This window comes from Anomaloglossus baeobatrachus, chromosome 6 (genome assembly GCF_048569485.1).
Source record: "Anomaloglossus baeobatrachus isolate aAnoBae1 chromosome 6, aAnoBae1.hap1, whole genome shotgun sequence".
NCBI classification, from domain to species: Eukaryota; Metazoa; Chordata; class Amphibia; order Anura; family Aromobatidae; genus Anomaloglossus; species Anomaloglossus baeobatrachus.
In genome coordinates this window covers 217,336,487-217,356,085 of record NC_134358.1, presented here as the reverse complement: position 1 = coordinate 217,356,085, position 19,599 = coordinate 217,336,487, and the positions used below count along the sequence as shown (strand labels likewise).

Here is a 19,599-nt window from a genome sequence, read left to right as displayed (position 1 = left end):
CCCATCACACGGTATCGACACCTTTGCCTACAATTATTTTATTTGTCCTAATTCATTGAAGAGGAAAAATTAAATAACTTTATTAATTTACTTTTCTAATAACAATTATATTGGCTAGCACAAAGACCAGATACAGGGCACAGATGTGATGGGCCCCACACACAATAGATCGCTGTTGGATAGTTTGGCTGATCATTCGGCTAGCAAATATTTCTCCCGACTGCTCCATACCAGGGGCACTTGCCGTACTCGCTATGAGAGAGCCGCTGTCAGACATCTCTGGTGGCAACTTAAAAACAAAATGATCGGCAATTCCAAAATTCGGACATCTTGGATTCTTCTCGCCCTCAACATCACCTGTCGGAGGCCCCCCAAACTCATCAACCGGTAGGCCAAGCCAGCTAATACTCGGCAGCTTCGGCAGACGTTAGTCTAATGTATATTGGGATCTTAAAGGGAATCTGTCAGCAGGTTCTGCTACCTCATCTGAGAGAAGAATGATTAGGCAAAAAGATTCTGAATCCAACTGTGTATCGGTTAATATCAACTATTGAGAGAAGCTTGTGGAAGGATATCCAAAACGTTTGACCCAAGTTACACATTTAAGGGCAATGAAACTAATGAAATGTGTGTAAACCTTTGACTTTGTACAAAGTAATAAAAATGTCTTATTCTGGCATTTGGCAAATATAAATAACTAGCTGTAGTACCCAGCATTGCCCGGGATAGTAACTAAGTGTCTCTCTGTCTATTCCCACTCCCTCTGCCACGTCTCCACCAAAGTCCTCTCCTGTGACTTCTGCTTCGATCACCATATGCTGCCGTATTCCTGCCGTGGGAAGTGCTGGTGATGGGAGTAGTCAGTGCCAGTGGCTCTGGTGGACACAGGCTCCACCCATCCACTAAGCTGGGTTTTCACTAGGACCTGCAGTACCACTGGCTGACTGTGGTGGCGTGTGCCTTCCAGCTGAAGTTACCACCTTTCAACAAGGGCCAATAGGAAGGCACCACACCCTTATTTCTCCTCCAGTCTTCTGGTTGACACCACATATAGCCTTTTTGTATTACTGCTGTGTTTCTGGTTACACGTTGTGCTTACTATTGATCCACGTGTTTTGAACCCTGCCGGTTCTCTGACAACTCTCCTGCCGGCCGTTTTTGTACTTCGCTGCCATCTCCGGTTTGACCTTAGCCGGATTACCTGACCACTCTCTTGCCTGCTGATTTTGTCCCTTTTGTACCTCCTGGTTTTGACCCTGCCTGACGACCACTCTTCTCTATATTGCAGTCTTTCACAGGCAATGACCTCATGGACCCTGTAGTAATTCCAGAACCCTGTACAGGGGTTAAGGGGTTTTCGAAGTCCTCGACATCCTGCTGAGTGGGTTAGTCTGTCCGTGACAGCCATCCTGAGTCTGTGGTCCCAAGCAGATGTCACGCCCTCTCTCCCTCTCTGTCTGCCTCCCTCTATGACCATCTGTCTCTTTATCTGTCTCTCTCCCCTGTCTGCCTGTCTCTCTGTCTGTCTATCTACCTGTTTATCTCTGTCTGTCCCTGTTTCTCTCTCTGTCCATCTCTCTGTATCTCTCTCTGTCTGTCTCTCTGTTTATCCATCTCTGTCTCTGTCTTTGTCTCTCTCCCTGTCTGTCTCTCTCTATCCATCTCTTTCTGTCTGTCTGCCTGTCTCTATCTCTATGTTTCTGTCTCTGTCTGTCCCTGTCTCTCCCTATCTATTGCTATGTCTGTCTCTGTGTCTCTCTCTGTCTCTGTCTCTCAACCGAAATCCTATTAACTGACACATAAGCTGACTTATACTAAGAATGTCCTTCATTGCCTATAGCAACCAGAGCTCTTAATGCAAGCAGGTTTTTAGCGAATAACTGTAAAGCGCGGGGTAAACTTTTCCCCTCAAAACATAGTCTATGAAGTTCCTTGAGTCAAATGAGGTGGCTGTGCAAACGTCCTTATTGTAAATGCGATGGTGCGGATTCCTTTATCGGACATACACAAACACACATACACATACACACACACACACACACACACACACACACACACACGCTCAGCTTTATATATTAGAATTTGGTATTTCTAATTGACCTAAAACAGGAAAGATTTATTCTCATGTCATGTCAGATAGTGAGAAAGAAGGGAATTTTGTTACTTACCGTAAATTCCTTTTCTTCTAGCTCTTATTGGGAGACCCAGACGATTGGGTGTATAGCACTGCCTCCGGAGGCCACACAAAGCAATTACACTAAAAAGTGTAAGGCCCCTCCCCTTCTGGCTATACACCCCCAGTGGGATCACTGGCTCACCAGTTTTAGTGCAAAAGCAAGAAGGAGGAAAGCCAATAACTGGTTTAAACAAATTCACTCCGAGTAACATCGGAGAACTGAAAACCGTTCAACATGAACAACATGTGTACCCGCAAACAAACCAAAAATCCCGAAGGACAACAGGGCGGGTGCTGGGTCTCCCAATAAGAGCTAGAAGAAAAGGAATTTACGGTAAGTAACAAAATTCCCTTCTTCTTCGGCGCTCTATTGGGAGACCCAGATGATTGGGACGTCCAAAAGCTGTCCCTGGGTGGGTAAAGAAATACCTCATGTTAGAGCTGCAAGACAGCCCTCCCCTACGGGGAGGCAACTGCCGCCTGCAGGACTCTTCTACCTAGGCTGGCGTCCGCCGAAGCATAGGTATGCACCTGATAATGTTTGGTGAAAGTGTGCAGACTCGACCAGGTAGCTGCCTGGCACACCTGTTGAGCCGTAGCCTGGTGTCGCAATGCCCAGGATGCACCCACGGCTCTGGTAGAATGGGCCTTCAGCCCTGATGGAACCGGAAGCCCAGCAGAACGGTAGGCTTCAAGAATTGGTTCTTTGATCCATCGAGCCAGGGTGGCCTTAGAAGCCTGCGACCCTTTGCGCTTACCAGCGACAAGAACAAAGAGTGCATCCGAACGGCGCTAGGGCGCCGTGCGGGAAATGTAGATTCTGAGTGCTCTCACCAGATCTAACAAATGTAAATCCTTCTCATACCGATGAACTGCATGAGGACAAAACGAAGGCAAAGAGATATCCTGATTAAGATGAAAAGAGGATACCACCTTCGGGAGAAACTCCTGAATGGGGCGCAGCACTACCTTGTCCTGGTGGAAGACCAGGAAGGGAGCCTTGGATGATAGTGCTGCCAGCTCAGACACTCTCCGAAGAGATGTGATCGCTACCAGAAAAGCCACTTTCTGTGATAGTCTAGAAAGTGAAACCTCCCTCAGAGGCTCGAAGGGCGGCTTCTGGAGGGCAACTAGTACCCTGTTCAGATCCCATGGATCTAACGGCCGCTTGTACGGGGGTACGATATGGCAAACCCCCTGTAGGAACGTGCGCACCTTAGGAAGGCGTGCCAAACGCCTCTGAAAAAAGACGGATAGCGCCGAGACCTGACCTTTAAGGGAGCCGAGCGACAAACCTTTTTCTAACCCAGATTGCAGGAAAGAAAGAAAGGTAGGCAATGCAAATGGCCAGGGAGACACTCCCTGAGCAGAGCACCAGGATAAGAATATCCTCCACGTTCTGTGGTAGATCTTAGCGGACGTGGGCTTCCTAGCCTGTCTCATGGTGGCAACGACCCCTTGGGACAATCCTGAAGACGCTAGGATCCAGGACTCAATGGCCACACAGTCAGGTTCAGGGCCGCAGAATTCCGATGGAAAAACGGCCCTTGGGACAGTAAGTCTGGTCGGTCTGGTAGTGCCCACGGTTGGCCGACCGTGAGCTGCCACAGATCCGGATACCACGCCCTCCTCGGCCAGTCTGGGGCGACGAGTATGACGCGGCTGCAATCGGATCTGATCTTGCGTAGCACTCTGGGCAAGAGTGCCAGAGGTGGAAACACATAAGGGAGCCGGAACTGCGACCAATCTTGCACTAGGGCGTCTGCCGCCAGCGCTCTTTGATCGCGAGACCGTGCCATGAAGGTTGGGACCTTGTTGTTGTGCCGGGACGCCATGAGGTCGACGTCCGGCCTTCCCCATCGGCGACAGATTTCCTGAAACACGTCTGGGTGAAGGGACCATTCCCCTGCGTCCATGCCCTGGCGACTGAGGAAGTCTGCTTCCCAGTTTTCTACGCCGGGGATGTGAACTGCGGATATGGTGGAGGCTGTGGCTTCCACCCACATCAGAATCCGCCGGACTTCCTGGAAGGCTTGCCGACTGCGTGTCCCCCCTTGGTGGTTGATGTATGCCACCGCTGTGGAGTTGTCCGACTGAATTCGGATCTGCCTTCCTTCCAGCCACTGCTGGAAGGCTAGTAGGGCAAGATACACTGCTCTGATTTCCAGAACATTGATCTGAAGGGTGGACTCCTGCTGAGTCCACGTACCCTGAGCCCTGTGGTGGAGAAAAACTGCTCCCCACCCTGACAGACTCGCGTCTGTCGTGACCACCGCCCAAGACGGTGGTAGGAAGGATCTTCCCTGTGATAATGAGGTGGGAAGAAGCCACCACTGCAGAGAGTCTTTGGCCGTCTGGGAAAGGGAGACTTTCCTGTCCAGGGATGTTGACTTCCCGTCCCATTGGCGGAGAATGTCCCATTGAAGTGGGCGCAGATGAAACTGCGCAAACGGAACCGCTTCCATTGCCGCCACCATCTTCCCGAGGAAGTGCATGAGGCGTCTTAAGGAGTGCGACTGACTTTGAAGGAGAGCCTGCACCCCAGTCTGTAGTGACCTCTGCTTGTCCAGCGGAAGCTTCACTATCGCTGAGAGAGTATGAAACTCCATGCCAAGATACGTTAGTGATTGGGTCGGTGACAGATTTGACTTTGAGAAGTTGATGATCCACCCGAACGTCTGGAGAGTCTCCAGTGCAACAGTCAAGCTGAGTTGGCATGCCTCTTGAGAGGGTGCCTTGACCAGTAGATCGTCCAAGTAAGGGATCACAGAGTGTCCCTGAGAGTGCAAGACTGCTACCACTGCCGCCATGATCTTGGTGAACACCCGTGGGGCTGTCGCTAGACCAAATGGCAAAGCTACGAACTGAAGATGGTCGTCTCCTATCACGAAGCGTAGAAAGCGTTGGTGCTCTGTAGCAATCGGCACGTGGAGATAAGCATCCTTGATGTCTATTGATGCTAGGAAATCTCCTTGAGACATTGAGGCAATGACTGAGCGGAGGGATTCCATCCGGAACCGCCTGGCGTTCACATGCTTGTTGAGCAGTTTTAGGTCCAGAACAGGACGGAATGAGCCGTCCTTTTTTGGCACCACAAAGAGATTGGAGTAAAAACCTTGACCTCGTTCCTGAAGAGGAACAGGGACCACCACTCCTTCTGCTCTTAGAGAATTCACCGCCTGCAGAAGGGCATCTGCTCGGTCGGGATGTGGGGAAGTTCTGAAGAACCGAGGCGGAGGCCGAGTACTGAACTCTATCCTGTACCCGTGAGACAAAATGTCTGTTACCCACCGGTCTTTGACCTGTGGCAGCCAAATGTCGCAAAAGCGGGAGAGCCTGCCACCGACCGAGGATGCGGAGGGAGGCGGCCGAAAGTCATGAGGCAGCCGCCTTGGAAGCGGTACCTCCGGTTGCTTTCTTGGGGCGTGAGTGAGCCCGCCAGGAATCAGAGCTCCTTTGCTCTTTCTGAGTCCCTTTGGAAGAGGAGAATTGGGGCTTGCCCGAGCCTCGAAAGGACCGAAACTTTGACTGCCACTTCCTCTGTGGAGGTTTGCTTGATCTGGGCTGGGGTAAGGAGGAGTCCTTACCTTTGGACTGTTTAATGATTTCCGCCAATTGCTCACCAAACAGTCTGTCTCCAGATAATGGCAAGCTGGTTAAACATTTTTTAGAAGCAGAATCTGCTTTCCATTCCTTTAACCACAAGGCTCTGCGCAAAACTACAGAGTTGGCAGATGCCATTGAGGTACGGCTCGTAGAGTCCAGTACCGCATTGATAGCGTAGGTCGCAAACGCAGACATTTGCGTAGTTAGGGACGCCACTTGCGGCACTGCTGGACGTATGAGAGAGTCCACCTGTGCCAGACCAGCTGAAATAGCTTGGAGCGCCCACACGGCCGCGAATGCTGGAGCAAACGACGCGCCGATAGCTTCATAGACAGATTTCAACCAAAGGTCCATCTGTCTGTCATTGGCATCTTTAAGTGAAGCCCCATCCTCCACTGCAACTATGGATCTAGCTGCAAGCCTGGATATTGGAGGGTCCACTTTTGGACACTGGGTCCAGCGTTTGACCACGTCAGGGGGAAAAGGATAACGTGTATCCTTAAGGCGTTTAGAAAAACGCTTGTCCGGATAAGTATTGTGTTTCTGGATGGATTCTCTGAAGTCAGAGTGGTCCAGAAAAGTACTCAATTTACGCTTGGGATACAGGAAATGGAATTTCTCCTGCTGTGCAGCTGCCTCCTCTGCAGAAGGGGCTGGGGGAGAAATATCCAACAGCCTATTGATGGCCGCTATAAGGTCATTTACCATGGCGTCACCATCTGGCGTATCCAAATTGAGTGCGGCGTCAGGACAAGACTCCTGATCACCCACCTCTGAACCCTCATATAGGGACCCTTCTCGCTGAGACCCTGATCCGCGTGATGACGTGGAGGGTCTCTCCCAGCGAGCTCGCTTAGGCGGACTGGGACTGTCATCGGAGTCAGAGCCCTCAGCCTGTGATGCCTGGGACCCCCTTGAAGTACGGATTAGTTCCAACTGAGGGGGACCGGGGAACATAGACACAGCAGTGTCTATGGTCTGAGCAACTGGCCTGGACTGCAAGGTTTCCAGGATTTTTGTCATAGTCACAGACATTTTATCAGCAAAGACTGCAAATTCTGTCCCCGTCACCGGGGCAGGGTTCACAGGCGTCTCTGCCTGGGCTACCACCACAATAGGCTCTGGCTGACGAAGTGCCACTGGGACTGAACATTGCACACAATGAGAGTCGTTGGAGCCTGCTGGTAGATTAGCCCCACATGCTGTACAAGTAGTGTATACAGCCCGTGCCTTGGCACCCTTGCGTTTTGCGGATGACATGCTGTTGTCTCCTCAAAGCAATATAGGGTGTACAGCCAAGAAGCGACCTTACAGTGCAGTATATAAATATATCTAGACACAGCAGTGTCTATGTACAGCGAAAAATATAACACTGTGGCACTAGTGGGGCCGCACGTATGTGCTGCTTACCGCCCGCTTAGCGCGGGTGTGTGGTCGCCAGAAACCCCTAGCCTGGGTCCCCCAGAGCCTGCGTCCGTTCTCCAGCCAGACTGCATGTGTATAATGGCTGCCGGCGTCCTGGGGAGCTGCAAGCCTGGGGGCGGGCCTAGGGCGTGCACAGAGAAAAAGCGCGAAGCCTGTGTCCTACTGTGCTCAGTGAGAGGGCTGGAGCATGTAAATCGTGCTCCAGCCCTCGGCGCTGCCGATTGAACAACGTCTCTCCCCTACCCTGATTGACAGGGCGGGGGGCGTTAACGAAGCGGAGCTAGGCCGCAGAAAGCCGGGGACTAAAGTTAGAAGCGCCGCCGCCGTAAAAGCGCGGTCGGCGCGTCCCCGGCGCACTACAAGTCGCAGCTGCGCCGCCGCTCCAGGGGCGGTCGGCGCGGCGATCCACACACATAAAGTCCCCCAGTAATCTGCGGGGACTATAAGCCCAGCGCACAGCGCTACAGTCCCCGGCGCACTAGCACACCCAGCAAGCCTGGGGTGCGCGTGGCCTGCCATACGGGGACACAGAGTACCTGAAAGTTGCAGGGCCTTGTCCCTGAACGGCACTCCCGCTCCACATCCAGCAGGTTCTATGGGTCTGTGGATGGAGCCCGGCCTCAGGGCTTGGTGGCCGGTAAGATCCCACTTCCTCAGAGCCCTTCAGGGGGATGAGGAAGGAAAACAGCATGTGGGCTCCAGCCTCCGTACCCGCAATGGGTACCTCAACCTTACAAACCACAAGTGGGGTAAGAAGGGAGCATGCTGGGGGCCCCATATGGGCCCTCTTTTCTTCCATCCGATATAGTCAGCAGCTACTGCTGACTAAACAGTGGAGCTATGCGTGGATGTCTGACCTCCTTCGCACAAAGCAGAAAACTGGTGAGCCAGTGATCCCACTGGGGGTGTATAGCCAGAAGGGGAGGGGCCTTACACTTTTTAGTGTAATTGCTTTGTGTGGCCTCCGGAGGCAGTGCTATACACCCAATCGTCTGGGTCTCCCAATAGAGCGCCGAAGAAAACATGCATCTACTGTATGTCTTTTTTAGTGTATGTAAACGTCTGGTTTGAACTGTACGTACAGTATTCTAGAATGCTGTACATAAGAGCTTACTTTTGATGGCTGCGGTTTATAAAGGGACAAATCTGGTGAGAGGTTCCCTTTAAAGAAGAACCACAAAGCCAATTTCTTCACCAAAGGTATCACCTTAACCCCTTCACAACTAATGAAGTACCTATACATCATTGGTCATGTATGGCCCTTTAATGCGGGCTTGCTTGACGAGCCTGCATTATTCCCTGCACGTTTGCTAATCCAATTGGCAGACGTGTGGCTAACAGGGACCTCCATTACTAATCTATGAGACCTCTCAATACTAATCGTCTAAGTAAAAAGAAATAAACAAACACAAAACACAGAAAAATCATAAAAAAAAAAAAAAAAAAAAAAACACCCTCGGTCTCCAATTTATTAACCCCCAAAACACCCCTGCTGGTCAGATCCACACATGAGGTCCCACGACAATCCCAACTCTATTACATCTGAAGTCACAGTGACCAGTCACATTAAAAAACATGACGGCACACTGCGACTTCAGAGACACACCGACGGAGACACAGCTTTGAGCGGTGACGTCACCGAGTTTACTTGACGTCACAGCTGGGATTCCCACAGTACCCCAGCTGTGACCTCAGGCAAACTCAATGAACTCAGTGAACTCTCCTAAGGTGAACTCTATGAAGTCACCTGATATGAACTTATGAAATCAGTGCCGGATTACTCACTTAGGTTATGTGTACCAGATAAACGCACCAAAAAACATGGTGCGGTTTTGATGCATTTCTTTGCCAGGAGATGCAGTTTTGGTGCAGATTTCAGCAACAAGCTTCTGAACCATATCTGCATCTTCTGGCAGAAAAACGCTTCCATGCGCGAAGCAGCTTTGAGGCGTTTCTCTGCCAGGAGATGCAGATTTTGTGCAGAAACTTTTCAGAGATTTTGTGCAGATTTTGTGCACTTAAATACTCAATGCACGCATTGCCTAATCTGGCATTTAATTCAATGATGTCACCTGAGTTGGGGTCACTGAGTTCCCCTCAGGTCAGTTGACCTAAGGTCACAGCTGGGGTACTGGGAACCCCAGCTGTGACCTCAGGTGACGTCATTGAACTCAATATTGGATTACTAGATTAGGCATTGTGTGCACATTGAGTATTTTGGTGCAGAAATTTCTGCACCAAAACTGCATCTCCTGGCAAAAAAAGGCATCAAAATGCAAACAGTTTTGGTGCTTTATCTTGCCAGGAGATGTAATTTTTGTACAGAAATGTCTGCAACCAAATACCCAATGTGCACACTTTGCCTAATCTGGCAATCCAATATTGAGTTCAATGACTTCACCTGAGGTGAGGTCACTGAGTTCAATGGGTTCACCTCAGGTCAGTTCACCTGAGGCCACACCTGAGGTACTGTGGGAACCTCCAGTGGTGACCTCAGATGAACTCAGTGATGTCACCGCTCACTGCCGCAGCTAATTCAGTCTGTCCCTGAAGCAGCAGTAAGCAGTAACGTTTTCTAATATGACCGCGTACTGCGATCTCAGAAGTAGCAGAGGCGGGATCGTTGTTGCAGTTTGTGCGGATTTCATTAGACCTGCAAGAGTGTTTTGGGGGTTAATAAATTGGAGAAAGAAGGTGTTTTTTTAAACAAAGGATATTTTTCTATTTCTTATTATTTACAGGGTTGTTAATGGTGGGGTCTCATAGACCCCTCCCCATTCTTAACCTTGTGCTTGATGACAGCTGTGATTTTTTGACAAATCACAGCTGTCATTAACCTTTTATTTTACTCCGATTACTGCAGCTCTAAGGCAATCGGGATGAGCTGGGTAAAGTGCCGGAATTGTCGCATCTAATGGATGTGACCATACCAGCGTGGCTCCAGGCTGCTATTTTTAGGTTGGAGACCCACCAGCCCCCAGCTGCCCACTTTATCTTGACTGGGTATCAAAATTGGGAGGGACCGCAAGCGTTTTTTAAATTTGTTTAAATAATTTAAAAAAAGCAGCATGGGGTCCCATGTATTTTGATACGCAGCCAAGATAATGTGCACAACTGGGGCTACAGCCTGCTTTATCTGTCATTTAGACGTCATTTTTTACAATTATTTATTTATTTTTACACTCCACAACCAATCACAGACGCCATCTATCTGACTGCAGCCAATGACAGATGTTGTCACAGACAGTGGGTGGGGAAACCAGTGAATATGCAGGAGATCGAATGAGCAAACAAGGAAGCAGTGTGACAGCCGTGCGAGAGACTCGGTAAGTGTAACTGTCTTACATTGCAGCCCCCTAGCCCTTTCAACCACCATTTTTCAGCACAATGTTTTGGGCCACATACTCTTATATGGGGTTTGGCGTCTGGGCTGATGTTCAGGTTCAAGTCCGGTCCCAAAACGGACTTTTTTTTTTTTTTTTTTTTTTTTTTTATTTACAGTCCAGCTGGACCTGCCGAACCCGAACATCAACGGCTTCGCCCAACAAATGATGTTAAGGAAAAAAAGAATTGGGTCTGAAGAATTTAATCACTTTGTATAACATACACCTCAATCTACTACACTGTATTTATCTGGTAAGGGTATGTTTACATGGTCAGGATTTGTGGGAGCCAAATCTGTTGTGGATTTTGAAATCATTTGCATTATTGGATTGTGTAATTGAAGTTCTATGGTGCTTTCAGCACAAAATCATCACCAATACGAAGGCTGCTGCCAATATTCCACAAAGATTTTTCCGGCACATGTGAACGAGGCATTAAAAACCCTTTTTGTGTAGTATTCCATCAGAATGATTGTTCCTTCTGGGATTAGACCTTTTTCACACAATGCAAATATTACCACAGCCTGATTCTGGCCCAGACTGGTAAGGCTGCTTTCACACCTCCGGTTTTAGCAGTGCAGCTAAATCCGGCTCTAAAACCTATGCAACGGATGCGGCGAAAAAAAAACGCATCCTTTGCATAAGTTTTACATGCGGCCCGTCCGGTTTTTGCCGGTTGCGGCACGCTACTGAGCATGCGCAGTGCAAAAAACCGCATCCGGCGGCCGGATGCGGTTTTTGCCGCATCCATAGGCATTGCATTGGAAAAAGCGCTGCATCCGGCCGATGCAGCGGTTTCTTTTGCCGGACAAAAAACGTGCCAGGCAACATTCCATCCGGCCGCCGCATGGGCTAAATATGCCGCATCCGGCAAAAACCAGACCGAACGCAAGGCCATGCGGCACAATCTGGCACTAATGAAAGTCTATGCGTAAAAAACGCAACCGGCGGCAAAAAAAAAACAAAAAACGGTTGCGTTTTTTCTGCAAAGAGTCGGATTGTGCCGCACAGCAAAAACCAGATGTGTGAAAGCAGCCTAAGCTGCGCTGCTAGATAGTGCCCCAGCAGGCCTGTTAGTCTGCCTGCACAGAGAAAATAGACACTGCACTTAGGGCCAGCCATGTATTATCTGTGCAGCCTCTATGGCTGGAATGGCAGAACCTGTGGGGACATCATTGTCGCATGGCCATAGTCTACACAGCCTTCTCCCAGCCACAGACTGTGACATACACGTCATAAATAGTGCAGGAGGTAAGAGCGGAGCCCGCTAAGCTCTCCTTACATTCTCCTTCTCATCTCCACTATTAGGGCTGCTTCTCACTTGTGAGTTTCTCGCAGTAGAGCAATGCGAGAAAAACTCGCATTGGAATCGGACACATGTTAGTGAATGATTCAGCTCTCATCTGCGATTTTTTTCGCAGTCCAAATCGGACTGAGAAAAAAAATCGCAGCATGCTGCTTTTTTGCGAGTTTCTACTGCGAGTCTCTCCAATGCAAGTCTATGGGAGCGTGTAAATAATCGGATGTCACGGGACGGCACTCGCACCATCCTAGTGACATGCGATTTTCTAAATACATTTCTCGCATGCTTCCTAAAACACTGGAAACGAGCGATGTCTCACAATGTCTGTCAATCACTATTCTCTGTCAGTCGGTCTCCCCCTCTCGGTCTCTATTCTCTCTCTGTCGGTCCGTCACTATCTCTGTCCCTCTCTCACAGTCTGTCGGTCAAATTCCCTCATTACCAATTTAATCAGCCCCAAAAAGCCCTCCTTGTCCGGCGTAATCCACGGACCTCCAGCGTCGCTTCCAGCTTTGCTGCATGGAGGTGACCGGAGCTGCAGCAGACACCGCCGCTCCTGTCACCACCACGCAGCAACTGAGGTGAGTAGCGCGATCTGCTGAGGTGTCACTGATGTTAATCGCGGCTACCGCTGGATCCAGTGGCGGCCACCGGGTAACCTCAGTGGCAGCTCAGCTGATCGCGCTACTCACCTCAGTTGCTGCGTGGAGGTGACAGGAGCGGCGGTGTCTGCTGCAGCTCCTGTCACCTTCATGCTGGAAGCGACGCTGGAGGTCCGTGGATTACGCCGGACATGGAGGGCTTTTTGGGGCTTATTAAATTGGTAATGAGGGAATTTGTTTGTGTTTTTTATTTCTAATAAATGATTTTTTCATGTGTGTGTGTGTGTGTGTGTGTTTATTTACTGTAACTTACAGATTAATCATGGAGGGTGTCTCATAGACGCCTGACATGATTAATCTAGGATTTAGTGGCAGCTATGGGCTGCCATTAACTCCTTATTACCCCGATTTGCCAACGCACCAGGGTAAATCGGGAAGAGCCGGGTACAGTCCCAGAACTGTCGCATCTAATGTGTGCGGCAATTCTGGGAGGCTACTGACTGATATTGTTAGGCTGGGGGGCTCGCCATAACGTAGAGCTCCCCATCCTGAGAATACCAGCCTTCAGCCGTATGGCTTTATCTGGCTGGTATTAAAATTGGGGGGACCGCACGCCATTTTTTTAAATTATTTATTTATTTATTTCACTGCACAGTATAGATCCGCCCACCGGCCGCTGTGATTGGTTGCAGTGAGACACCTGTCACTCAGCATGGAGGCGTGTCTCACTGCAACCAATCATAGGCGCCTGTGGGCGGGGAAAGCAGGGAATAGGAGATTGTTTAATGAGCGGCCGGCTTTTTCAAAATAGTAAAAGCCGCCGCAGCAGTGTGAACGCCGTGCAGCGCCGCGCCGGGGATCGGTGAGTATATGAGAGAGGGCTGCTAACTTCAGTCACTCAGGAGATTAGCGGTCACCGGTGAGTCCTTCACAGGTGACCGCTAATCAGGACGCGGCACAGACAGAGCCGCAGCATGACAATGAAGTCGGGTGAAGTTCACTCGAGTTCATTCTGATTGTGCGGCTCTGTCTGTGTCTGCCGTCATCTGCCATTCAGCTCTGCTGCATGGCTGTCTGTGTCTGCTGTCAGCGGCCATGTAGCAGCGCTGAATGGCAGATGACATAGTAAAAAATACGCATTACACACGCATTACACACGCTAGTAAAATCATTAATTTATTCAGAAAAAGCATCGCACTTGCGTTGCACTCGGACCTAACGTGAACTAAAATCAGCCGAGTTTTTTTCAGCCCAGTCGGACCGATTTTACTCGCATAGATGTGTTTCCACCCTTACATGTGTACCAGTCTGTGGGAGTGGGGAATTATTGCTAGGGGGTGGGAAGGCTCATTTACCACTGAGTATTACTACTAGTGGCAGAGGAGTGAGAAGAGGACAATATTGCTGAAAGTGGAAGAGAGAGGAGAAAGTTCTTCCATATGGGTAGGGTAAGAGAGGAGACAATAATACTATCAGTGATGTACAGGTGCGAAGGAGGGCAAGGATACAACCAGTAGGGGGTGAGTGGAAAGGGGGGGGGGAAATAGCAATAGTGGGGTGGGAAGTGGAGCTATAATGCAACTAGTACTAGTAGGGGAGGTGGGATGAGAAGAAGTAATAATACTACTAGTATTGGGGGGTGGGCTGGGGTAGGGGCAAGAAGTGGAGTAATAATGCTACTAGTAGAGGTGGTGATGTACGGGCGGGAAAAGGGAGCTATAATACTACTAGTAGGGGGTGGGGTAGCGGCGGAAAGTGGAGCAATAATGCTACTAGTAGGAGTGGTGGGCTAGGATCAGGAAGGGGAGGGGAGCAATAATGCTACAAGTAGGGGTTGTGGGGCAGGGGCAGGAAGTGGAGAAATAATTCTACTAGCCGGGGGATGGGATAGGTTCAGGATGTGGCAAAACAATTCTATTAGTGGGGGGTGGGTTAGTGGAGCAACAATGCTACTAGTATGGGGGTGGGCTTGGGGTGGGAAGTAAAGCAATAATTCTACTAGTAGGGGGTGGGGTAGCGGCGGAAAGTGGAGCAATAATGCTACTAGTAGGGGAGTGGAGTAGGGGAAACAAGTAGAGCAATGATACAAATAGTACAGGGATGGGCTAAGGGCGGGAAGTGGAGCAATAATGCTACTAGTATAGGGGTGGGATATGGGTAGGAAGTAGAGCAATAATTCTATTAGTATGGGGATGGGGTAGGGGCGGGAGGTGGAGCAATAATTCTACCAGTAGAGAGGAGGAGTAGGGGCGGGAAGTGGAGCAATGATGCTAATAGTACAGGGATGGGCTAGGGGCAGGAAGTGGAGCAATAATGCTATTAGCAGGGGGTGGGGTAGGAGCGGCAAGTGGAGCAACATTGCTACTAGTAGAGGAGAAAGAGGGGAAATGTGAGCAGTAGGTGGGAAGGAGGACTATAATCCTATCAGTAGTGCAAGGATTGGAATTTGGGCAATAATACTACCAGATGAGGAAGAATATGAAGGGGGCGCTATAATCCTACCAATAGGAGTGGGGTGAAAAGGGGAGAAATAACGCTAACAGTATGGGTGGGAACAGGGGCAATAATGCTACCAGTGGAGGAGTGGTAGGAATGGGGGCAATAATGCTATCAGTAGGGAAGGGGAGCAATGGTTCATGGTTTTATGTGGCACTAATTGGGAGGTATTTAGTGCTGCAATTTGGTATTTGACGCTGCTAGGGTGGTAATTACAGCTGCTTGGGAGTACTTAGTGCTGCAGTGTGGTATTTAGCGCTGCTGGGTGCGTATTTCGTGTTGCACTTTGGTATGCATTTGGTGCTATTGAAGATGTATTTTGTGCTGCACTGCGGTATTATTTTTGTACTGTTGGAGATGTTTTATTTTTGGCTGTTTTCAGAACTCCCTAAAACTGTATGGTGAGAGCTGAGCAGTCATAGTCACATCTCCTCTGACAGCAGATACAGCTCTAGTAAGAACAGATGGTGGGACGGGGGGCTTCTATTCTCTACATAAGTGTTGGTTCTACCAGTACAGCCCACATCTATAATCTCTGGATATGCATAAAAGGCTAAAATGAGAATATCACTCGTATACACCACACATCAGGAAAGCTGGCAGAACCTGTGGTCATATATTCCGTCTGTGTCTGCTCAGCGCTGGATTCTCTTCTACACTCTGCAGCCTGACTGTAGACCTGGTATGTGACCACTATATGATCTATATGTGTAGCGGTGTTATTGGGTATATTGAAGCTTACATAGTGGTGGCATGACTAAAAAAAAAAAAGTCCCTGACTGTATAATTAGGTGTTTCTATATTCAACTTTTTTTCCTTTTGGGTTGTATGTATGCGGGGTGCATTGGGGCACTATTTTTTGTGATATAATACAAGGGCAGGTGAGGTTTGGGCACAGGGCTGCCTTTTAATTCCGCTTTGGCTCTGATCTGATCCTATGAAGTGGTGGACAAGCGCTGGTGAGTAAACACCTCTTATACTTTTATAATGAAACACAAACAAACAAATAATATGTATGAAACAAACGCAACCGTCAATTATCTGTGGAGTCACCGCGGGCACAGGGTCTGCTCCAACTGACAGCGGATACATAGGAAGTGTTCACACCCCAAGTCAGATATTAGTGGCACAAGTCACCACCCAGTGCCAGCCTGCCACACACCATACATTACTGCCCCTCTGCCACACACCATACATTACTGCCCCTCTGCCACACACCATACATTACTGCCCCTCTGCCACACACCATACATTACTGCCCCTCTGCCACACACCATACATTACTGCCCCTCTGCCACACACCATACATTACTGCCCCTCTGCCACACACCATACATTACTGCCCCTCTGCCACACACCATACATTACTGCCCCTCTGCCCCTTCCCCCTGCTGGCTGTCCAGTACTGCCCCTTCCCCTGCTGGCTGTCCAGTACTGCCCCTTCCCCTGCTGGCTGACCAGTACTGCCCCTTCCCCCTGCTGGCTGACCAGTACTGCCCCTTCCCCTGCTGGCTGTCCAGTACTGCCCCTTCCCCTGCTGGCTGTCCAGTACTGCCCCTTCCCCTGCTGGCTGTCCAGTACTGCCCCTTCCCCTGCTGGCTGACCAGTACTGCCCCTTCCCCCTGCTGGCTGTCCATTACTGCCCCTTCCCCCTGCTGGCTGACCAGTACTGCCCCTTCCCCTGCTGGCTGTCCAGTACTGCCCCTTCCCCCTGCTGGCTGACCAGTACTGCCCCTTCTCCCTGCTGGCTGACCAGTACTGCCCCTTCCCCTGCTGGCTGTCCAGTACTGCCCCTTCCCCTGCTGGCTGTCCAGTACTGCCCCTTCCCCTGCTGGCTGTCCAGTACTGCCCCTTCCCCTGCTGGCTGACCAGTACTGCCCCTTCCCCCTGCTGGCTGTCCATTACTGCCCCTTCCCCCTGCTGGCTGTCCAGTACTGCCCCTTCCCCCTGCTGGCTGTCCATTACTGCCCCTTCCCCCTGCTGGCTGACCAGTACTGCCCCTTCCCCTGCTGGCTGACCAGTACTGCCCCTTCCCCCTGCTGGCTGACCAGTACTGCCCCTTCCCTCTGCTGGCTGACCAGTACTGCCCCTTCCCCTGCTGGCTGTCCAGTACTGCCCCTTCCCCTGCTGGCTGACCAGTACTGCCCCTTCCCCTGCTGGCTGTCCAGTACTGCCCCTTCCCCTGCTGGCTGTCCATTACTGCCCCTTCCCCTGCTGGCTGACCAGTACTGCCCCTTCCCCCTGCTGGCTGTCCAGTACTGCCCCTTCCCCTGCTGGCTGACCAGTACTGCCCCTTCCCCTGCTGGCTGACCAGTACTGCCCCTTCCCCCTGCTGGCTGACCAGTACTGCCCCTTCCCCCTGCTGGCTGTCCAGTACTGCCCCTTCCCCCTGCTGGCTGTCCATTACTGCCCCTTCCCCCTGCTGGCTGTCCAGTACTGCCCCTTCCCCCTGCTGGCTGTCCATTACTGCCCCTTCCCCCTGCTGGCTGTCCATTACTGCCCCTTCCCCCTGCTGGCTGACCAGTACTGCCCCTTCCCCCTGCTGGCTGTCCAGTACTGCCCCTTCCCCTGCTGGCTGTCCAGTACTGCCCCTTCCCCTGCTGGCTGTCCAGTACTGCCCCTTCCCCTGCTGGCTGTCCAGTACTGCCCCTTCCCCCTGCTGGCTGTCCAGTACTGCCCCTTCCCCTGCTGGCTGTCCAGTACTGCCCCTTCCCCTGCTGGCTGACCAGTACTGCCCCTTCCCCTGCTGGCTGTCCAGTACTGCCCCTTCCCCTGCTGGCTGTAGGACACTTACTCCAGCTTCTTGAAGGTCTCCTTCCCTCCGGCCACGTAGCACTCTCCGGGCTGCAGATCCTCCAGGGAGGTGACCCGGTGGCCGCTCCGTGGGGTGTAGATGTTCCGCACTGCCCCGAATGGCGCCTGCACTCTGCCGGTGACGTCCTTCAGGAAGATATCGAAGGTGCCCACTCTCTTCTCGTGGATGAGCATGCGGCGGCCGCGGTAGAAGGGGTCCCCATTCCGGTACACGTGCACCGCCTTCACCGCAGGCTGCTGGGCCAGGGGGGCTAGACTGCGCCCCCCATTGGCTGCCATAGGCGCCGGCTGCATGCCTGGAGGTGAGGGGGACAGAGCTGGCAGTACAGGGGAGCCGTCCTGCATGTGCCCGCGCTGCTGTGTGACCTCTGCCAAATAACTTCACATCACTACAGACACGTGCCCATTGATGCCAGCCTCCCTGCCACACACTGCCCGGTGCCTGCTGCGCCTCCTCCTCCCACACCTGTTATACCCGGGGGCCGCCACCTCCCTCCCACATCGCCACACTTCGCTGTTTCGTGATGCTTCACGTGGTCGCCAGGGCAACCACACAGGTCTGACCACGTGGTGTGCTCTTGTCACGCCCCACAGTGTGCCGGCACCGGTGTATGGTGTGGAGCCGGCACCGTGTGTGGTGTGGAGCCCGTGTATGATTTGGAGCCGGCACCCGTGTGTGGTGTGGAGCCCGTGTATGATTTGGAGCCGGCACCCGTGTGTGGTGTGGAGCCCGTGTATGGTGTGGAGCCCGTGTGTGGTGTGGAGCCCGTGTATGGTGTGGAGCCCGTGTGTGGTGTGGAGTCGGCACCCGTGTGTGGTGTGGAGCCCGTGTGTGGTGTGGAGCCCGTGTATGGTGTGGAGCCCGTGTATGGTGTGGAGCCCGTGTATGGTGTGGAGCCCGTGTGTGGTGTGGAGCCCGTGTGTGGTGTGGAGCCCGTGTGTGGTGTGGAGCCCGTGTGTGGTGTGGAGCCCGTGTGTGGCGTGGAGCCCGTGTATGGTGTGGAGCCCGTGTGTGGTGTGGAGCCCGTGTGTGGTGTGGATTTGGTCGGCGGGTGGACATCGGTGCCATCTGTGCCTGTGGGGTTGTCCCTGTGTCAGTGGCATTACTAATAGTGGAGTGTTATTACACTGCTTATCACTGGCTGCAGTGTTTATTGTATTATTACATGTAATTCTGTATTAGATGTAACCTCTTCCCGAGCAGTGAGCAGTGAGCAGTGGCGTCCATTCTCCCCATGCGCGGCCAGTGTGAGATTACGCTGCCATCATCCATATACAATCATTTATGCTCCAGATCTGCGCTGTATCCATATATCGCACTTCCCACAGACTGTCCGAGTGACATCCATTTTTTTTCTCACACTAATAGACTTGCATTGTTGAGTCTCGGCCATTTTTTGCCTTACGTAGCAGGCAGCGAGTCTGTACTTATGGCCGGCTTCACACTTGCGATTAACTCGCAGTAGTGTAATGTGAGAAATTCTCGCATTGCACTCGGACCCATGTTAATCAGTGAGGCAGCTCCCATCTGTTATTTTTTTTCTCAGTCCAAATCGGACTGAGAAAAAAATCACAGCATGCTGCGTTTGGGTGAGTTTCAAGTGCAAGTCACTCCAATGCAAGTCTATGGGTGCGTGAAAAAAAAACGGATGTCACACGGACGGCACACACACCATCCTAGTGACAAGCGTTTTTCTAAATACATTTATCGCATGTTGCAGAAAACACTGGAAATGAGTGAGGTCTGTCGATGTCAGTCAATCTCTCTCTCTGTCTCTTCCTCTCTCTGTGTCT

At 51.2% G+C, this 19,599-nt stretch overlaps 1 protein-coding gene across 5 annotated transcripts in view; it reads right to left on the bottom strand.

The window, feature by feature from the left end:
- DCDC2 (doublecortin domain containing 2) overlaps positions 1–18,312 on the bottom strand; it is a 207,395-nt gene extending 189,083 nt beyond the window's left edge. Inside the window, exon 1 of one of the 5 annotated variants that reach the window (XM_075314694.1) lies at positions 17,786–18,312. In XM_075314694.1, coding sequence (XP_075170809.1) covers positions 17,786–18,150 — 365 coding nt within the window. In that variant the 5' untranslated portion in view covers positions 18,151–18,312. The remainder of the gene's footprint in view (positions 1–17,785) is intronic. The other 4 variants (XM_075314690.1, XM_075314691.1, XM_075314692.1 and 1 more) reach the window with 4 other exon arrangements.
- Between the last annotated feature and the right edge of the window lie 1,287 nt (positions 18,313–19,599).